General features: G+C 34.3%; 1 protein-coding gene and 1 long non-coding RNA gene across 4 annotated transcripts in view; one reads left to right on the top strand and one right to left on the bottom strand.

Annotated features, from left to right (window-relative positions):
- The window catches only part of LOC125923682 (uncharacterized), a 1,073,698-nt gene that overhangs the window by 686,224 nt on the left and 366,679 nt on the right, over positions 1–20,795 (bottom strand). The gene's annotated exons all lie outside the window — the stretch shown is intronic.
- The window catches only part of CCSER1 (coiled-coil serine rich protein 1), an 843,785-nt gene that overhangs the window by 145,305 nt on the left and 677,685 nt on the right, over positions 1–20,795 (top strand). For all 3 annotated transcript variants that reach the window (XM_049632119.1, XM_049632120.1, XM_049632121.1), the window contains exon 3: positions 3,506–3,690. In XM_049632119.1, coding sequence (XP_049488076.1) covers positions 3,506–3,690 — 185 coding nt within the window. The remainder of the gene's footprint in view (positions 1–3,505; positions 3,691–20,795) is intronic.

Here is a 20,795-nt window from a genome sequence, read left to right on the forward strand (position 1 = left end):
TTCTTATTTAGAAACGATCATTTGCTTCAATGTCAAATTGAATACTATATATATTTATCTCTGTGGAAATATCTTGCTATTAATCTGTTCACGAAGATCCTAATCATGAGCCATTTACCACATTAAAGTAATTTCAATGAATTTGATAATATGTTGCCTGTTCTTGGGACATTAGCTATTTATTCAGGTTATCTACAACTTGTAAAATAGAGACGGATAGGCAAACAAGCTGGTAATGTGGATAAGGAAAAAATAATAGAATTCAGTTCTTCATTTTGTGGAGATATTCATGTGCCATTCAGAAGGATTTTATAATTTGGAATTTTAACATTTGAAAACCAGTTATGTAGATGTATTTTATATAAGAAAGAGTTGCTATGTGCACTAAACTCCATAATACTGAATTTATTCTGCATTTGTTATGAAACATATCTAGGCTAGTATTTAATATATATCTGAATGTATGAGATATGTAGTCATATCAAAAATAATAATATAGGGATACCTGGGTGGCTCATCCAGTTGAGTGTCCAACTTCAGCTCAGGTCATGATCTTGCGGCTGGTGAGTTCCAGCCCCGTATTGGGCTCTCTGCTGTTGGTGCAGAGCCCGCCTCAAATCCTGTCTCCCTTTCTCCTTTCTCTCTGTCTGTCTCTGTCTCTCAAAAATAAATAAACAAACAGAAAAAAATAATGTAAAGTTGAGCACTCTGGCATTTTAATTTTTATTCATTAGCTTAAAAAGTTATTTAAAAAGAACTGTTATATTTGGCCTAATAGGTTCTTGCAACCACTTTTTCTTTTCCCTTTTTCATTTTTTTCATGTTTGTATTTATGTATGTATATATGTATGTATTTAGCAAAAGCAGGGTAGGGACAGAGAGAGAGGGAGAGAGAGAATCCTAAGCAGGCTCTGCATTGACAGGGCAGAGCCCAAGGTGGGGGTCATGAAACCATGACCTGAGCCGAAATCAAGAGTTGGATGCTTAACCTACTAAGCCACCCACGGGCTCCAATTGCAACCACTTTTCTACTTTGCATTTCAATCAGTTCAACTGTTTAAAACAATTTTTTTGTTTAAGAATCCACATGTAACTGATACCATAGAGTGTTTGTCTTCCTCTATCTGGCTTATTTTGCTTAGCTTAATGCCCTGCAGTTGTACCCATGTTGTCACAAATGCCACTATTTCCTTCTTTTTAAGGGCTGAATAGTATCCCTTTATATTTACATATCACATCTTCTTGTCTCTTCATCATTGATGGGACACTTAGATTGTTTACATATCTTGGCTATTGTGCATAATGTTGCTATAAACATGGGCATACAGATAGCTCTCTGAGATAATGATTTCATTTCCTTTGAATATATACCCATAAATGGAATTCCTAGATCACATGGTAACTCTATTTAATTTCATGAAGAAACTACATACTTTTTTTCATAGTGACTGTACCAGTTTACATTCCTACCATCAGTGTATAAAGGTGCCCTTTTCTCTACACTTTCCACAACACTTGTTTGAATTTTTGCTAATAGCTACCCTGACCGGTGTGATATAATATCTCATGTGGTTTTGATTTGCATTCCCTTATAATTAGTGATGTTGAGCACCTTTTCATGTACCTCTTGGCTATTTTGTATGTCTTTTTGGAAAAAAAAAATGTCTGTTTAGTCTACTTGCTCATTTTTAAATTGGATTATTGTTATTTTCTATTGAGTTGTATGAGTTCCTTGTATATTTTGGATATTAACCTCTCAGAGGATATGATATTTGAAAATATTTTCTCCCATTCCATAATTTGCCTTTTCATTTTGTAGATTATTTACTTTCCTGTACAGAAGCTTTTTGCTTTGGAATAGTTCTATTTGTTATTTTTTGCTTTTATTGGTTTTGCTTTTGGTGTGAAATCCGAAAAGTCATTGCCAAGACTAATGTCAAGGAGCATTACCCGCTGTTTTGTTTTATTTTGTTTTGTTTTCCTAGAATTTTACATTTTCAGGTGTTATGTTCAAATATTTAAATCATTTTGAGGGTTTTTGTTTTTGTATACTGTAAGATGGGGGTCTCTGTTTATTCTTTTGCATGTGCTTATTCAGTTTCTCCAGCACCATTTACTGAAGAGACTATCTCTTCTGCATTTCATACTCATGAGTCTTTTGTCAAAAATTAATTGCTCATATATGATGCTTTTATTTCTGGGCTCTTTATTCTGTCCCATTGATCTGTGTGTGTGTCTTTATGCAAATACCATACTGTTTTGATTACTACAGCTTTGTGGTATAGTTTGTAATCAGGAAATGTGACACCTCCAGCTTTATGCTTTCTCAAGATTGCTTCAGCTATTTGGGGTCTTTTGTGGTTCTTTATACAATGGTTTTCTGTATTTTCATGAAAAATGCCATTATAATTTTGATAGAGATTGAATTGAATCTGTGGATTGCTTTGAGTAGTATGGAAATTTTAAGGACATTAATTCTTCAATCTATGAACATAGAATATCTTTCCATTTATTTGTGTCTCAACTTGTTTCATCAGTGTCTTACAGTTTTCAGTGTAAGAGATCTTTCACTCTGTGGCTAAATTTATTTCTAAGTATTTTATCCTTTTCGATGCTATTGTAAATAAGATTGTTTTCTTAATTTCATTTTCTGATAGTTCACTGTAGTTTGCATTTTTAAGTATGGTGGGCAGAGTATTAATCAAGGTAACATATTAGCAAAGAGTTGAAGACGATTTGGGAGAAGGATGTACAAATATTTAAGAGAAGTATAACTGTGCAAAGACTATGTGGTAAAGGCCACTTTGGTACTGGAGTGTGCCTGCAGTGTTCTAGCAATGGCAAGAGGTCCAGAGTAGCATAAACAGAGTGAAGGAGGAGGGTGCAGCAGAAGATGAAGTTAGAAAAGTGAACAGATGAACATGGGGAGGCCCTTAAATGAAGGGATAGAGTAGGGTTATCATAAGGAAACTGATAGGACATTGGTTAAACATAGCTCTATGACTAGGGGAATGCTCATGATCAATGTTACTTATGTCTTCAGTGTATCATTCTGGTTACCATGTGGAAAGAAGGCTGTGGTTTTTGTGGGGGAGAGTCAGGTAGGAATAGGCAAAGGAAGGAGACTGTTCAGTATTATAGTAACCCAAGCTAGGGTTGATGGGAGTTTGGTCCAGGATGTTAGTGGGGAAGGTAGGAAGTAATCAGATTCTGTATACAATTTGAAGGTAATAAAGACAGGATTTGCTTATGTGATTTATATGAAGTATGGAGAAGCCAAGGATGGCTGCAGAGGTTTTGAGCTTCAAAATCATTATGTGATTAAGTAAACTAAACTTACCACTATTAATTTAAAACTTCTTTCTATGATAGAGAATTTTTGAATGACACTAAGAGTTTCTTATTTGCTTTAAATAGAACATTTGTAAAAACTACAGTTAAGCATTTGTATTAATATTTATTTATTTATTTATTTGTTTGTTTGTTTGTTTATTTATTTTAATAGTTCTTGCCAGTAGCTTCAGTCCATATCGTGAAGGGAGATTTATAGAGAGGCGATTGCGATCCTCATCTGAAGGAACTGCAGGGAGTAGCAGAATGATTTTGAAACCAAAAGATGGAAATGTAGAAGAAGTGAACAGTCTAAGAAAGCAAAGAGCAGGTTCATCATCTTCAAAAATGAACAGCATGGTAAGTATACACATATATTTGCATTTATTAAAATAGTTATGTACAGGACTGGGATATTCCTGCCTTTTGCAATATGAAAACAGACTGAAGAATAGACATTTCATAACTTGAAGAAAAAATCTATCTCCTTAGTTGATATCCCAAGTTAAAGAGGCTATGTTTGCACTCGAAACTCTTATGGGTCTTGACACATAATAGCACACCATGATAGTTGCCCTCAATTCCTGTCTTCCTTGCTTCCATAGAAAGTTTGATACTCTGTGTTCTAGATCAAGACCCTGGGATATGCAAGCTAAGAAAAAAAGCTGATCATGAGGGTACCCTTTGATAACCATTATTTCACACCATCTCTCTACCCTATAGCCACTCTAAAAAATGTCCTTTTATATTCTGCCATTATGCCAGTACCACCCATTGACTCTTCAGGGATCCTACTCTGCTTGACGTTTTACAGTTGCCCATCCACACAGGATGAGGAGCTTTTGGGGTCAAGGCAAAATGCCCATCCAAAGCTTTGACACATTCTGAATAACAGATTCCAGATTTCTGGTTCAAACTGCACGAGCCTGCTGGTGAAGGGTAAGGTAGCATGTCTATAGGGGAGTCGTTTCTGAGCTTGCACTTGAGGGCTGTGGTGTCTTAGAGGCATGTGTGTGATGCTCATTCGCAGTGAAAGATAAAGCCAGGGTGGGAAATTGATGAGTGGACTGCAAGAGGTCTAGGGGGCCTCAGGTCTCACAAATATTGGGGTGGTATTGCCTTTTGGAGTTCTCTTGTTCATTTCCTCACAGATGTATGCTTTTCCAGCAGCGTTTTTGATTCCTGGTATTTAACAGTGCTTCTTTGAAACGATATGTCTACCTGTGTACCTGCTTACCTACTTACCTATATCCCCTGTTCATGGATATGTGTGAAAAATGCTCAAAACTAAATTACTCATGTATTTTATCTCTGTGTATTTTAGATGATTTGGTTTCAAATGTAAATAGGTCATCCAGTTTTGACAATTGTATTGTGAAGAAGTCTTAAGTTACTGAGGTAACATTGAGTGATAGCCAAAACATTTCCTTGAAGTTAGAAGTTCTAACAATTAGATTAGGTTTGGCTATATCTTAATATTGGGCAAATCAGTAACTGCAAAACAACAAATGATAGTGGGATTTTTGTTTCTATCATACAATAGAATTTTGTGTATTTATATTTTTACATAGAGAATGGTGTTAAATTTCATCTTTTGGTTTATTGAAAATATTGTATTACTATTGCAGTTGCTATTGTTTAAGTGCAAGAACACGTTAAAAAAGATTTTGAGTTGATGCAGAATTAAAAATCATGGATAACTACTTATTATGAAACATTTCTCTTCACGAAATTCTTATTTTTCCTTCGTAAGATGTATTTATGTTAATAATTATGCAGTATGCATTGGACTTGCCCAGAGTTGGGCCTTTTACATATTCTTTGTAGCTCATGATTTTCATACTATATTTCAGTAATTCTCTTTGTAACATCACAAATTATTCTTCCTAATCCACAATCAAGATTTAATATTTAAAATGTCAGAACACAGAAATGCAGTTTTGTTCTTTCATTTGAGGCTTTTTACACTTTTCAAAAAGTGTCCCTGCAGTGGTACAGCTCTTCCACTAGATGGCAGAATTATATCATTGCCATGGTTGGGGAAAGGCTATCCTTGATAGAATAGAAACTCCATTAAAATATTGTACATGTTCACTGGATTTACAGATAACACTTGTTAAAATAAATACTGGTGATTGAATTTCTATATGAAACCTATCAAAATTGTTTTATGGCTTTACTTTTTTTTTTTTTTTTTTTAGATCTCACAACTACTATCTCATCCTTTAATTTTACAGTGTAATCATGAATTTAAAATGTGTAAAATATGTTGTTTAACTCATAGCAAAGAGAGCAAATGTTAGGACTCTTTAGGTAATCTTAGCTATATGTGAAACGAGTGGCCTTTTTTTGAAATTATAGCTTTATGTCCGACCGTGACACATTTTCTGTATTCCTCTTCTAAAACAATTCAAGCAAATGTATATATGTAGGAAAACATTCATTTTCAGTTATTCTTTACTTTTGGAGACATAATAATAGTAACATGTATTTTCAATATTTATTTGGACCAAAGTACTTCTCTTAATGCTTCATGTGTTTTATCACATCCAGTCCTCCCAATACTATCCACCAAATGATATTGTTATTATTATTATTATTATTTTTTAAATGTTTATTTATTTTTTGGAAAGAGGGAGGGAGAGAGAGAGAGACAGAGCACAAGTGGGGGAGGGTCAGGGAGAATGGGACACACAGAATCTGAAATAGGCTCCAGGCTAAGCTGTGAGCACAGAGCCCGACGTGGGGCTCAAGCTCATGAACCACAAGATCATGACCTGACCCAAAGTTTTATGGTTGCTTAACCCACTGAGCCACCCAGACACCCCCAAGTGATACTATTATTAATCACATTTTGTAAAGGAAAATAGAACTCTAAGAAGATAAGCAGTTTACCTCAAAATACAGATAGTAGGTGGCAGAGATAGGATTCAGATTTGGATTCTACCTAACTTTAAATCTTAAATGCTTTGGGGAGAATGTAATAAGTTTAAAATTATTATTTATTTTTTGCATTATTTATTTGTAATGAAGTTAAACACAGTTAAGACGGTCTGTGCTTGTTCTGGGTCTAGGCTATAATCTTCTGTAAGGGATACAAAAAAAAAAAACAATTTAATGCTGATTCTGTACTTAAAATGTGTACTTCTTGATATACTGATGAATGGTATCAGTGTCTTTACTGAAAGGTAATTCATGTAGAAAGGAACATTGTTGCAAAAAAAGATGTTCATACTTAGAAGGGACTGGAGTATTTTGTCTAGTTGATGGGGATTTAAGTTTACCAGTAGGATATGGCTTGCTTTATTTATTAAGATGCCGAGAGTTTCTGAATGAACAAAGATATGCCCTAATAGGTTAGACCACAGTTCTAGTGATTTTGTATATTTTGGGGATATTTCAATCTGAAAGGGAAAGAGGAGGATGTATTAATTCTTTGAACCTCAGTGCCTCAGAAGAAATTGGAGTTGGCTTAAATTTATTACATGAAACCAGAATATATCTGGAAAAATTTGATAAGGATTCACATTTGTTAAATATTTTCAAACTGCTTTAAGTAAAGACTTTCCTTCATTTTCTCTATTATTTTCCTGATAGCTTTCTTAGGATGGCCCACATATTTAAAAAAATATTTTGTAGAAATAGGCCCTTTCTTTTTATGAACTTTTCTTCTAGACTGTGGTGTATAATTTTTTTAAAAGTTTTATTTATTCTTGAGAGAGAAAGAGAGCTGGAACAAGGGAGGGGCAGAGCAAGAGAGGGACATAGAATCTGAAGCAGGCTCCAGGCTCTGGGCTGTCAACACAGAGCACTATGCGGGGCTGGAACTCACAAGCAGTGAGATCATGACCTGAGCCAAAGTCGGACGCTCAAGCTACTGAGCCACCCAGGCTCCCCTAGACTGTGGTATATAAATGAATAAATTTAAGGATTTGTCATTGTTTCTCCAACAGCTTCACACAGTGACATTTAACTCCATATGCAAGATCATCCTGCTCTATAAACAATTATTAATGTGAGGATAGATTCATATATAACGGACAACACAGAGGCTCTGACATCATTACAGGAAGGAAAGTGCTTGAGTGTATGAATAAGGATAAGCTATGATACATGATAGCAAATAACCTCCAAATCTTAGTGGCTTTATAATATGGATTTCTCACTCAGGCTATGTGTTTGTTGTAGAAGGTTCAGGAAGTTCCATTTAATGTCTCATTCTATGTCCAGGCTGTTGAACTATTGCAAATATTGCCTTTTACCATGGCAAAAAGATCTCTGGAGGTCCTCATCCCAGTAATAAATGCTCTGACCTGTAGAGACTCATTTCACCTTCTCTGACAAATTATTGACTAGATCTAATCACTTGGCCCCTCCTTGCCACAAAAGTCTCCAGGAAGTAGTCTCTTGCTTGTGTCTAGAAGGTGTTGACCCTGATATATTTGGTGGGCACTAAGGACTATCATATTCTCAAAAGATTTAGTGTACATCAGTTCTTTTAATTAACTGAGAATTCCTGCTTGCCTCCTCCCTCCCTTTTAATGGACTCTGATTTATGACTCACACTGTGTTGGTCACTGTGCTCAAAAAAGATTAAGACCTCTTTGAAAGTTAAAGATTGATTTGTAATTACAAGTTCTGTTTTTTGGATGTGCTCTCTTCCTGACTTATAGTCCTTGAGCTATATATCTAAATTAACTTGACTAAATTTCTGGGAACCTTAATAAATTTGGAAGTATTTATTTCTGTACATTAAAACGCTGGTTCAGAAAGTTGCATTGTCTTTAGATAACTTGGCAAATGCATCACAACATTGCCCCGAACTGTTTGTGCTAAGGGATTCTGCCAGCATTCATTTATGGCTAGTTTTACTCTGATAGCATACTTTTTCTCATATGCAGTTTGGCATCCTGTTTGTTTTTGTAGGAACTGGGAATGGCAAAGTAAAAACAAAGCAAAAAATAATCTGTAGGACTTTTTTGGTAGAAGAACAGACCATATTTACCTTTGAGGGAAGAAATAGTTACTTGCAGATTATTAGCTTCTCATATCCTATTTTAATTCTTGGCGTGTTAAAATCCAGAATTTAGGTATTACTGACAATAGCTAAGTAATCTCAGACGAATTAAGCCCCATATTAACTAGCGAAACACTTAACTATGAATCCACTTTTTTTTGGGGGGGGGCAACTGTTCTTTCCTTTATTAGCTTATCCTTCATTCATTCATTTACTTATCTATTCTTTTACAGTTTCTTTAAATAAATATTTATTGAGAGCCTACTCTGAAGATACAAAGATGAAAGAGAGGCCTGGAAGATAGAGTTCCAGATTAGGAGACATTGACATGATCTTGTCAATGTAACAGATTTAATAATTCTGACTATTTTATAATTTACACTGTTAAGGGGATGTTTGATTTGGATTATGGCTCTTGATATCAAATGTTTAGAATACATGAACTCCTGTGTCCCTAATTTATGTAGAGTTTTGCTTGCATGCTCAATTGGCACTGTGAATTATATGTGTAATTTATGTCTTTGGCTAATTTCTACCACTGAGGCCCAGCTACCAATGCTGTACAGTGACTCTGAGAGGCACTTGGACAGTAAAGAATAAAGTACATTAATGTTCAAGGTATCCATTTCCAAACACCCCACCTTTACCATACATCAGGAAAATGAACTCTACTGGCGTTTTGGTATATGTACTTTCACACTTCCATTCTGTGGCATAAAGGTTGTTGGAGCTCAAAATGAAGAGCAAAGAAAAGCTGATAATTAAAATATCTAATTTTATAAATGTTTCCTCCTAATCCTGAAATTCTAAATGGAACTTTAAAGTACAAAAAAAAAATGTTACTGGCATTTGGAGAGTTAAAATAATGATCTCAGCTTTTGGTTTAACTAATTTTCAGTGGAATTAAAGGTAATATCATTGAATGCTACAAGGACATTTAACGAGAAAAGGGAACCATTAGTATTTGTAAGGAAATGGAGCCACACAAATCATTCTTCTCAATCCTCGTAAGTTTTAAGAAGGAAAATCACAAGTATCACTCATTAAACATTAAGTTACATTTGTTGATAACTAGTATATTAATTTTAGATTAATGGCTCTAATCTATAATGCCTTTATTGATTTTTCTAGTTACTAATGATTCTTTTCCTATCAATGCCCTTCTAAGTTGTATCACATATATGGCACCCCCTACTTAGTTATTTGAATAGGTCTCATTTTACCTATTAGACTTCATTCGCTTAAATGGAAGAAACTGGTACACTTGGTGGCTCAGTTGGGTAAGTGTCCGGCTTCGGCTTAGGTCATGATCTCACGGTTCATTAGTTTGAGTCCTGTGTCGGGCTCTGTGCTGACAGCTCAGAGCCTGGAGCCTGCTTCGGATTCTGTGTCTTCCTCTTTGCTCCTCCCCAACTCATACTCTATTTCTCTCTGTCTCTCAAAAATAAACATTAAAAACAATTTTAAATGGAAGAAGCATATCTTACAGCATTTAGTATAATGCCTGGTACATAATAAATATGTGTGAAATAAAGGTATAAATGCTGACTAGGTTGTGACATATGCTTATATAGAAATGAATTAAAAAGCCTTTAGTACAATCATTTTATGTGGTTTGCTTATGCACATTTTTTGGCATTTTAATTTATTATACAAATGTACAGATGTCTTTATGATGCACTGTTTGATATAGCTCTGGTTTTTTATATCATACCAATTGTGACATTGTTCCAGTAGAAACATAATTCATTCTGCGATGGTCAGACTTATAGAATGGTTTCCGGGATCACATCAGTACAATAGTTATGGACTGGCTATGCAGAGAGAAAAGAAGCAGTCAATTATTGGCAATATTTTTTGAAGCACAAATTAAAAAATATGGTCAAATCTGCCTAAGGTGATATTTTAAAACTCCCTGCATGTTTTATCTAGTCCAATTCACTTCATTTCTTATAAACTTGCAGATTCAGAAATTCCTTTATAAAAGCAGATTGGATAAAATATTCCAAAAAAGCAGAATTGGATAAAATATTCCATTCATTTTTTTATGTCTAGCTTTGGGGATGAGTCATTTTCATTTAGAAGCTGGCACAATTTATATGTTTGGGGCACAAAATTATGAATAGCTTATTCATAGAGTTAACTCACTTCATCTAAAATGACTTGAGGACCATTTTGAGTAAATAAATAAAATTGCAGTATCATAATTATTAACATTTCTTTTCATGCAGTTCACATGAGAGATACATAGCACTTAATTTTTTTCCTTTGCAAATTTTTCCCTAATGTGAATGCCTTAGTCTATTAGGGCCACTATAGCAAAATATCCCAAATTGGGTAGCTTGTAAATGACAGAAATTTATTTCTTATAGCTCTGGAGGCTTGGAAGTCCAAGATAAAGATGCCAGCATTGTTTCTGGTTTATAACTAGCACCTTCTTGATGTGTTGTACATGGTGGAAGGGACCAGGGAGCTCTCTGGAGTCTCTTCTTTTTTTTTTACATTTATTTATTTTTGAGAGAGCACAAGTAGGGGAGGGACAGAGAGAGAATGAGACACAGAATCCGAAGCAGGCTCCTGGCTCTGAGCTGCCAGCACACAGCCCTACGCAAGGCTCGAACTCACAAACCATGAGATCATGACCTGAGCTGAACTTGGACACTTAACTGACTGAGCCACCCAGGCGCACCTGGAGTCTCTTTTATATACACAATAATGACATTCAGGAAAGTTCTACCCTTATGACTTAAGCACCTCCCATACCATGTCCAAATACCATCATTTCAACATACAAGTTTTAGGGGGACAGAAACATTCAGAACATAGCAATAAAAAATCATATTGTAACAGTAGCAGTATTAAATATATATTAAATGCTTTATTAAGAACAGCACATATTTCTATTATTAAAACAATGGAGGACAGTAGTAGAAGGCAATTAAATATTCTTTTATTTAACCATACTACATCTAGGATAATCATAAAGCAGCTTGTATACCTTCTAAAAATAAGAAATTAGAAAATTAAGTTTACTTTTTATTCTTGGTGTTAGAATGCAAAAATGACCATTTTATTTTTAATTGGATCAAGTTATATCAATTTTCTGTGAGATGAAAAAACTCTTTTATGCCTTATTTAGGTAACCCCATGGGCTGGCACAGTTTTTATAGCGTGACAGAGAATATTTATTGATTCAGAATCCATGACAAATCTCTGGCCATCTGAACAGCTGCACAATCTGTAACACAGAATTGACCTTGTGTAAAATAACTACATTTTCTGAGGGAATAGTCATTGGAATTTGAAGCTTTTACATTATTCTAGTTAAAGAATAAAGAAAAATGTATTTTTCGTCGTTATTCTACTATTTTAAAATTTAAATTTAAATGTGACTTAATTTTAGTAAAATAAATAAAACAAATTTTGACTTCCAAGGTCAAGAAATATGTTATTATAGTAGAAATATGCCTAATACTAGGCATTATGGTCAGTTTATATAAAAAAAATATTTTAACATATTAATATTATGTTGAAATTTCAAATTAATTTAAAAATTGAGACAAATTTTTAAAATTGTCTCAGAAACCATATTTGCAGTGTCAGGATACAAAGGTGTGATTTTTCAAATGAGTTGCGCATATATATTTTACACTTTCGCTCTGTGAGGATGTCTTTGTTTAAATTCATCACTTGTAAATTAGAGTGGCTGTCATTTTATCACTTTTATAATTTAATTCAGTGATCATTTCACTTCACTGCCACATTTTGCTCTAAAATGCCTTCTTTGTTCATATCTTTTATTGTTCTTAGCTTATTTTATCCAAGCTGAAACAATTTATTATTTTTTTTAGCTTTGTCTCTTATGCTCTTTATTGTATACGTTTGTAATTACTTTATAAAGTTATGATTTTAATATTCAGTAGTTGTCTTTAGTACTACCCAATGTTTCGTGAATGTGCCAATGAGAAACCCAAATAATTTTTTTTGTCAAGAGGGACTCACATGAATCAGAGCTTTAATCAGACATCTAGGGGCACAGGTGAAGCAGGTAGAGATCTTAATACCTTCCCAGCTTCCCATGTCCTTCCTTTCTTTATCTGATGGGTCCTGGCTCAGATTTTTGGATGAGATTTGAAGTGGTAGGTGTGTACAATCACCTCATTTACACAGAAAGAGCCATCTCAGTACAAAACATCTCCATTTTTTCCCCCTTTGAATATAGTCACCATGCTGTACATTACATCCTCAGAACTTATTTATCTTTATAACTGGAAGTTTTTACCATTTGACCATACAAAACCTCTCGATTTCATATTCAGATGTGTAGAATGCATAGAAATTTTCCATGGAGCCATATTCCATAAATCTCTGTATTCTAGCTTTATTTTTCATAAGCAACCTAGATAATTAGACATATTCTGTTAAAAGCAGTCCATAGATAAGCTGCCCTACTAGTGAAACCACTTAGTTTGCCAGTTTGTTTGCTAGGAGGTCTGTTATCAGTATGTTTACAAGGAGATTCTATTGAGTCAGCTGCCTTCTTCCTTGACAGAAAGCATACTCTCATTTCCTCCTATAACGGGAAAGTGGATCACAGACCAGCAGCTTAACTCAAGCACTGAGTATGAACTTTATTGTTATTTTTTGAGTATGAACTTTAAATGCTGTCCTCAAACTATCCATCCTGTTTTTGACACTCCCAATACATTTGTATTTTTACCCATCAGTCTTTCATTTCCTTTGATCTTAGACATTATGGTCATTCTTTCAAAGCAGTCTTTTCTACTAGTCTTCTTGAGTTCTGATCCTCATCTCCTGTAGAATAGCACTTCATAGCACTTTTCCCCTCTGGTTTCTTCTCTAGTTCTTCATTACTGTCAGTGTACAGTATGATCAAGTTTCTGTCCTTGAAGAAAGCAAACAAAATAATTTTTTTCTGTGCCCTGCTTAATCCAGAAGTTCTCCGTCCTGGCCCTCTTTTTCCTTACAAGTCAACAAGTTCTTAAAGAATAGCCTTTTCTTGGCATATTAATTTTCTCAACTGCCCATGAACTCTTCAGTTGCATATAGTTTAGCTCCTGTAATATACAGGATGTTTCTCAACTTTGCAACTATTGACATTTTGTCCTGGATAGTTCTTTGGGTACAGGGGTGTCTTGTGCAGTATATGTTTAATAGAATCTCTGGCTCCTACCCATTAAATGCCGGTAGAACCGTCAAGTTTTAATAACTAAAAATATCTCCAGGCATTGCCAAATATGCCTTTGCAGGCAAAAATCACCCCGGGTTGAGTACTACTCTAAAGTCATCAGTGACTTTACCAATTTTCATATTCTTTTTTTTTTTTAAATCTTCATCATTAACTTCTCTTCAAGTTCTTACACTATTGAAGACTTCATATATCTATCTAAATATATCTCACTTCTTTTTTTATTTTTTTAATGCTTATTTATTTTTGAGACAGAGAGAGACAGAGCATGAATGGGGGAGGGTCAGAGAGAGAGGGAGACACAGAATCTGAAGCAGGCTCCAGGCTCTGAGCTGTCAGCACAGAGCCCGACGCAGGGCTTGAACTCACGGACTGTGAGATCACGACCTGAGCTGAAGTAGGATGCTTAACTGACTGAGCCACCCAGATGCCCCTATATATCTATCACTTCCTCTCTTTTTCTCCTTTTTTTCTCCTTACAGTCTCCTTAGCAGGCTGCTTCTTCATATCTACATTTTAGACACAGCTATTACTTGCATTTGGCCCATCATGCTCTTGCCTTTATTTTTCACCTGTCCTATCTGAAAACTTAAGATATAGGTGAAGTCATTTGTAGATTCTAAACAAAAGGCTGGGAATCTCTATTATATCAGAAATCTGACAACATCAGTCAACATTGAAAAAAACAATATATTGGAGTTATGGAAATAGAATGAAGGCTTATGAAAGCTCTCTTTCCATAAGGAGAATAGTAGAAACTCTGAAGACTGAAACTTTGGAGTAGATGTAGAGAAATATGCAGTGAATTGGTATTTGCCCTAATAGTTAATGGCTCCTCTTCCTTTGTTCTCTGCTATTTATATTACTGTCCTGTTTTTATAGACATATAGTTCAGCCTCCTTTTAAGATATTCCAGTAATTCTCAATCTCCCTTCTGTTTCTAAAGCCACATTGGATAAACAGCAATTACATCACTTAAAATAGGACCTCCTCATTAGAGACAGTGTAATACACTGCGATAATAAATTCTACCTTCATGGCTATCACCCAGCACTACACTTTTTTGTTTTTGTTTTCCATGTTTTTTTTTAAGTTCTTACTTCCAGTTAGTTAACATATAGTGTTACATTAGTTTCAAGTGTAAATATAGTGATTCAACAAGTCCATACATTACCCATTGCTCATTATAACAAATGCACTCCTTGATCCCCATCACCTGTTTAACAATCCTTCCATCTATCTCTCCTCTGGTAACTATCAATTGTTCTCTCTAACTGAGGGTCTGTTTCTTGATTTCTCTCTCTCTCTCTTTCTCTCTCTCTCTCTCTCCCTCTCCCTCTCCCTCTCCCTCTCCCTCTCCCTCTCTCTCTCCTTTTCCCAGTTTGCTCATTTGTTTTGTTTTTTAAATTCCATATATGAGTCAAATCATATGGTATTTGTCTTTCTCTGACTGACTTATTTTCCTTAACATTATACCCTCTACCTCCATCCATCTTGTTGCAAATGGCAACTTTCATTCTTTTTTATCTAGTTATCTATTTCATTCCTTTTTATCCACATCTTCTTTACCCATTATTTAGTCAATGGACACATGGGCTGTTTCCATATCTTGACTACTAAATAATTCTGCTATAAATGTTGAGGTGCATGTATCACTTTGAATTAGTGTTTTTGTATTTTTTGGGTAAATACCCATAGTGCAATTGCTGGATTGTAGGGTAGTTCTATTTTTAACTTTTGGGGAACCTCCATAGTGTTTTCCCCAGTGGCTGTACCAGTTTGCATTCCCACCAATAATGCAAGAGGGTTTCTTTTTCTCTACATCCTCACCAACACCTGTTTTGTGTGTGTGTGTGTGTGTGTGTGTGTGTGTGTGTGTGTGTGGTTGATTTTAGCCATTCTGACAGGTGTGAAGTGATATCTCATTGTAGTTTTGATTTGCATTTCCCCAATGATAGGCGATCATGAAAATCTTTTCATGTCTGTTGGCCATCTCTGTGTCTTCTTTGGAGAAATGTTTGTTCATGTCTTCTGCCTAATTTTTTAATTGGATTATTTGTTTATTGAGTTTTATAAGTTCTTTTCAGTTTTTTTGGAGACCAACCCTTTATCTGTTATGTCTTTTGCAAATATCTTCTCCCACTCAGAAGATTGCCTTTTAGTTATTTATTTATTTTTTTAATGTTTTCTTTTTTTTGAAAGAGGGAGACACACAGAGCACAAGTGGGGGGAGGGGCACAGAGAGAGGGAGACATAGAATCTGAAGCAGGCTGCAGGCTCTGTGCTGACAGTTGAGCCCAATGCGGGGCTTGAACTCATGAATTTTGAGATCATGACCTGAACTGAAGTCGGACACTTAACTGACTGAGCCACCGAGGCGCCCGCCTTTTAGTTTTATTGATTGTTTTCTTTGCTGTGCAGAACATTTTTATTTTGTTGTAGTCCCAATAGTTTATTTTTGCTTTTGTTTCCATTGCCTTAGAAGACAATATCTAGAAAACGGTTGCTACAACCAATGTCAAAGAAGTTACTACCTGTGTTCTCTTCTAGGATTTTTATGGTTGTAGGTCTCACATTTACATCTTTTATCCATTTTGAATTTATTTTTGTGTATGATGTAAGGAAGTGGTCTAGTTTCATTCTTTTGAATGTTGCTGTCCAGTTTTCCTTATACCATTTGTTGAAGATACTGTCCTTTTCCTATTGGATATTCTTTCCTGCTTTGTTGAAGATTAACTGACCATATAGTTGAGGGTTTATTTCTGGGTTTTCTATTCTGTTCCTTTGATTTATGTATCTATTTTTGTGCCACCACCATACTGTTTTGATTACTATAGCTTTGTAATATAACTTGAAGTCTAGAATTGTGATGCCTCTAGCTTTGTTTTTATTTTTCAAGATTGCTTTGGCTACTTGGGGTCTTTTGTGGGATTGAGCCCTGGGTCAAGGCCCATGTTGGTCTCTGTGCAGAGAATGGAGCCTGCTTGGGATTCTCTGTCTCTCTCTCTGTCTCTCTCTCTCTCCCTCCCCCTCTACTCCCCTGATTTCTTTCTCTCTAAAATAAAATTAAAAACAAAAAAATTAAAATAAAAAAATCAAGTTCTTTATATATTAATGTTTTGTAAGAATAACCTTGTATTTACCTGGCTTCTCATTTGCTTATTTTTTGGAAATGCATGCAGTTTTCAAAATCAATTTACATTACTTAGAAAAAATAATAGAGAAGAGCATTTAGAATTTCTGTATTTTACTATAATTATGTTGCATTTTAATTAGACCATTTATTCTACCTACTTATTTCTTGACTAAGAAGTTAAGGAAAAAGTATCTACCTTTAAGATATTGTCTTAGCTATTTAAAAAGAATTTTAATTTGCATCTTTGTTTTCTTAAACAAAAAGTTTAACCATCATGGACATCTTTGTGGACCCTTATATTACTAATCACGTCATAATTTGATAACTTACTACTTAAAAAGTGTCCTCTGTTAAATTGCAAGATAATGTTATCTAAAATAGTAATAGGTGATGACATCAAAGACCAAAATATTATGTTGAAGAAAATAGTGATTTATAGAGTACCTTATTTACTTTAAAACAAATTTTGAACTAGAGTGTCTTTTGTAAAAGTACTAGTCTATCCTAATTTTAATATTTCTAAACTCTTGTGATAGAAAACTGTGAAACACTGAAGTGTTTGCTCTTTCTTACTTTTTCATTGTTTTGGAAGAATACACCCACTACTAGGGTTTTTAGTTTGAATATTTAGACTACATGATTTGAATGGGAGGCAACCAGCTGTCAGATAATTCATGTCACGTATTAGGAACTAGTTGGGATGAGACAGTGTATCAGCATGCTGTTGCCTTCAGTAGATTTATGTTACAAAGAAATGCAGATACATTAATACAAGTAGTGATTTTCAATGAAAAGATCAGCCACCTAGCTATGGTTCATGAATCACAGTGATTCTCTTTCTTTTATTTTTTAATAATAATAACAGTACATGGAAACTATCGCTGAGCCAAGTGGATACCAGAGTATGCTGATCTTAAAGATTTAACTTGACCCAGCAGTCCACTGGAAGTTGCTATAGCTGAGAAAAAAGAACTGAAGCGGAGATGCTAGGTCTACATTTAGAAAAAGAGAAAGGAACTGGTAATGCCTGCTTTTTTTCCAATAGCATTCATCTCTCTAGGAAGTCCTGCATAACAAAAGGGAGTTGGGACACCATTAAGTTTTATGAAGTGATAGTATGATTTCTTGAAGGGAACTTACTGTTCCACAGCTGGAAGCCTGTAAGGTCTGTTAGCTGAAGAAGTTCAAAGGTAAAACTCTGTTGTTCAGTATATAGTTTGTTTTCTGTGTTTTGATTCAGTGCAGTGGGGTTGAACATAAAAGTGCTAAGGTCTTCAGCTTTTCATGATTCTCTCCCAGTTGTTAAAAGTAGACATTTAGGTATTTTAAGGAAATCAGAACAATTGGCCCATACAAATGATTTTTACAGAAATTGGTTTTTGTTCTTATAAAACAACAATGTAAAATAAAGTGATTTCCCAATTTTGATAAAACTTTCTGTATTTACAGAAAAATAAGAATTCTTTCACAATTAAATAGCAAATTATTCTGGTTCAATAAGCAAGTGTATTTTAGTTAGCAATAGACAAAATCTTCTTTAAAAAAATTATTTCAAAAAAAAGACAAGATTGCATAATAAAATCACTGTAGAATTACTTGGGGTACAGCAGCCCAAATTAAAGAAAAACTCAGAAGATAATTATATTAAATGTACTTAAGAGTCAACCATTGTGAATTTTCAGTTGAGCTCAGTGCTATGGCTATGTATCCAGACAAGTGTCAGGTATTCTTTTTGAAGGGGACGAGGATGACAAAGTGAGCAGGAAGAGGTGTCTTTATTTATGGCAGTGGAATTATGTGATATTAAAAAAAGAAAGTATTGCTTTAAAAAAAAAAAGCCTAGATTTTCTGTGAGGGCCATGCAATTCTTATATTTAAAAAAATATGGGTTCCTTATTTGGAAAGACACCTACCTAAAATAGGTAAGAAATTGCTAGTTCTGGAATCCTGACTATTACAGATGTTAAATAATGTATCAAACAGTGAGCAGTCCACTAACAACTCTGAAAAATAGAAGTGACAGGGTATAATTGGCTTTTAATTATTGGTGAGTTAGCATAAAGATTAAAGTAAGATTAATCCAAATTATTCAGTGAAGAATATTACAGACTATTTTGAGTCAGAAACTGGGCTAGTCATTACATGTGGAAAGAAATGTAAAACTTTTTTTCTTACTGTATAAGGTAATATATTTTTTTCTTCAAATCATCTCTTTTCACAAACTGCCATATCCACAAAATAGAACTTGTAAGAAGTAGAACTCAGTGAAGAAGAATGAATTGTCTTCCTCTCTGTTTTTTTCTTCTGCCTTCCTATTTTTTTCTCATTTCTTAGCTTTAACTCGTTTCTCAAAATAACAATAAAACATGACCCAAATGAACACAGTTCAGGTGATATTAATAGTGTCAGATTCAGGAGAGCAGGTAAACAAGGTATCATTTCTACTATTCCCTCATGTGAATCTTTTACTTAATAACAACAAAGAAAGATTCCCAAATTTACTTTGGAACTAGATAACATCATCACTTTGGTTACATCATGTCACTTTACATTTATTAAATACACTTTTTTATTTTATAATAATTTTATATTTACAGGAAAGTTAGAAGAACTAATAAGAACTCCCACATATACTTAAATTTTTTTTAACATTTATTTTTGAGAGAAAGAGAAAGAGAGAGACAGCATGAGTGTGGAGGAACAGAGAGAGAGAGGCAGACACAGAATCTGAAGCAGGCTCCAGGCTCTGAGCTGTCAGCACAGAGCCCAACGCGGGTCTCAAACCCATGAACTGCGAGATCATGACCTGAGCTGAAGTCAGTCACTGTAACCAAATGAGCCACCCAGGCGCGCCCCCATATATACTTTATATAGATTTTTCAATTGTTGATCTTTAACACAAAATCTTTCTCTCTCTCTCTGCTTCTCTCACTGTGATACATACATACAAGTACATATTTATTTATATGGATTTATTTATCTTAAGCATGTGAGATTTAGTTGTATATATCATGACCCTTTACTCTTAAATACTTTACATGCATTATCTAAGAACAAAGGTATTCTTTTACATTATACTGTTAAGTATCAAAATCAGGAAATTTAATCTTGATACAATATGTTAATATTTAACATAAATCCATATTCAACTTTTTCTAATGTTTCAATTTTTTTTAAACCTAGGCTCCAATCCATAACCATGTGATATGTTTACTTATCATGTCTCCTTAGTCTCTCTTAATCTGAAAGCATTCCTCACTATTCTTTATCTCACCTGGCATTAACACTCATTATATTTATTTTGTAGAATTATTTTTTAAGTCATGTTTTTCTGGTATTTCTCTGTTAAGCGATTTTTAGGAGGAAAACTACTTGTGTGATATTGTTTTCTTAGTGGATCACATCAGGTGGTTCATAATGTCAGTTTGTTTCATTACTAGTGATGTTACCTTTGATAACTTTGGTAAACTTGGTTTACTAGGTTTTCACACTATAAAATTATTATTGTTCCCTTGTTCATTCATAAGTAATTTTTTGAAGAGATACTCTGAAGCTATGTAATACATTTCTTCTCATCAACTTTTATCCAGATATTTGCACAATAGTAATTTTATAACTCCATCATCCCTTCTATATTTATTAGTTGGCATTCTTCTGTAGGAAAGTCATTTCTCTTTTCCTATATTTAGATAAGTACGCATGTATGTACATGTATATGTATTACTTATCTGAACTGGATCATGGTTTCCTATTTTATTCAATGGACTGTGATTCATTATCATCATTGTTTATTTTGATGCTTAAATGATTCCACATTTGATCTGTGAGAGTCCCTTAGGTGTTCATGGATTTCTTTAAAGAATCAATTAATATTTAGTTTTTTTTTTTTTTTTTAATTTTAGAATGTAGGAGGAGCAGAGAGAAAAGGGAGAAGGAAAAATCTTTAAAATTTTTTTTTTATTTTTTTTATTTTTGAGAGTTTGGGGAAGGGGCAGAGAGAGAGGGAGACACAGAATCCACAGTAGGCTCCAGGATGTCAGCTCAGAGTCCAATGAGGGGCTTGAACCAACGACTATGAGATCATGACGTGAGCCGTAGTCAGA

This window comes from Panthera uncia, chromosome B1 (assembly GCF_023721935.1).
Source record: "Panthera uncia isolate 11264 chromosome B1, Puncia_PCG_1.0, whole genome shotgun sequence".
Taxonomy (NCBI): domain Eukaryota; kingdom Metazoa; phylum Chordata; class Mammalia; order Carnivora; family Felidae; genus Panthera; species Panthera uncia.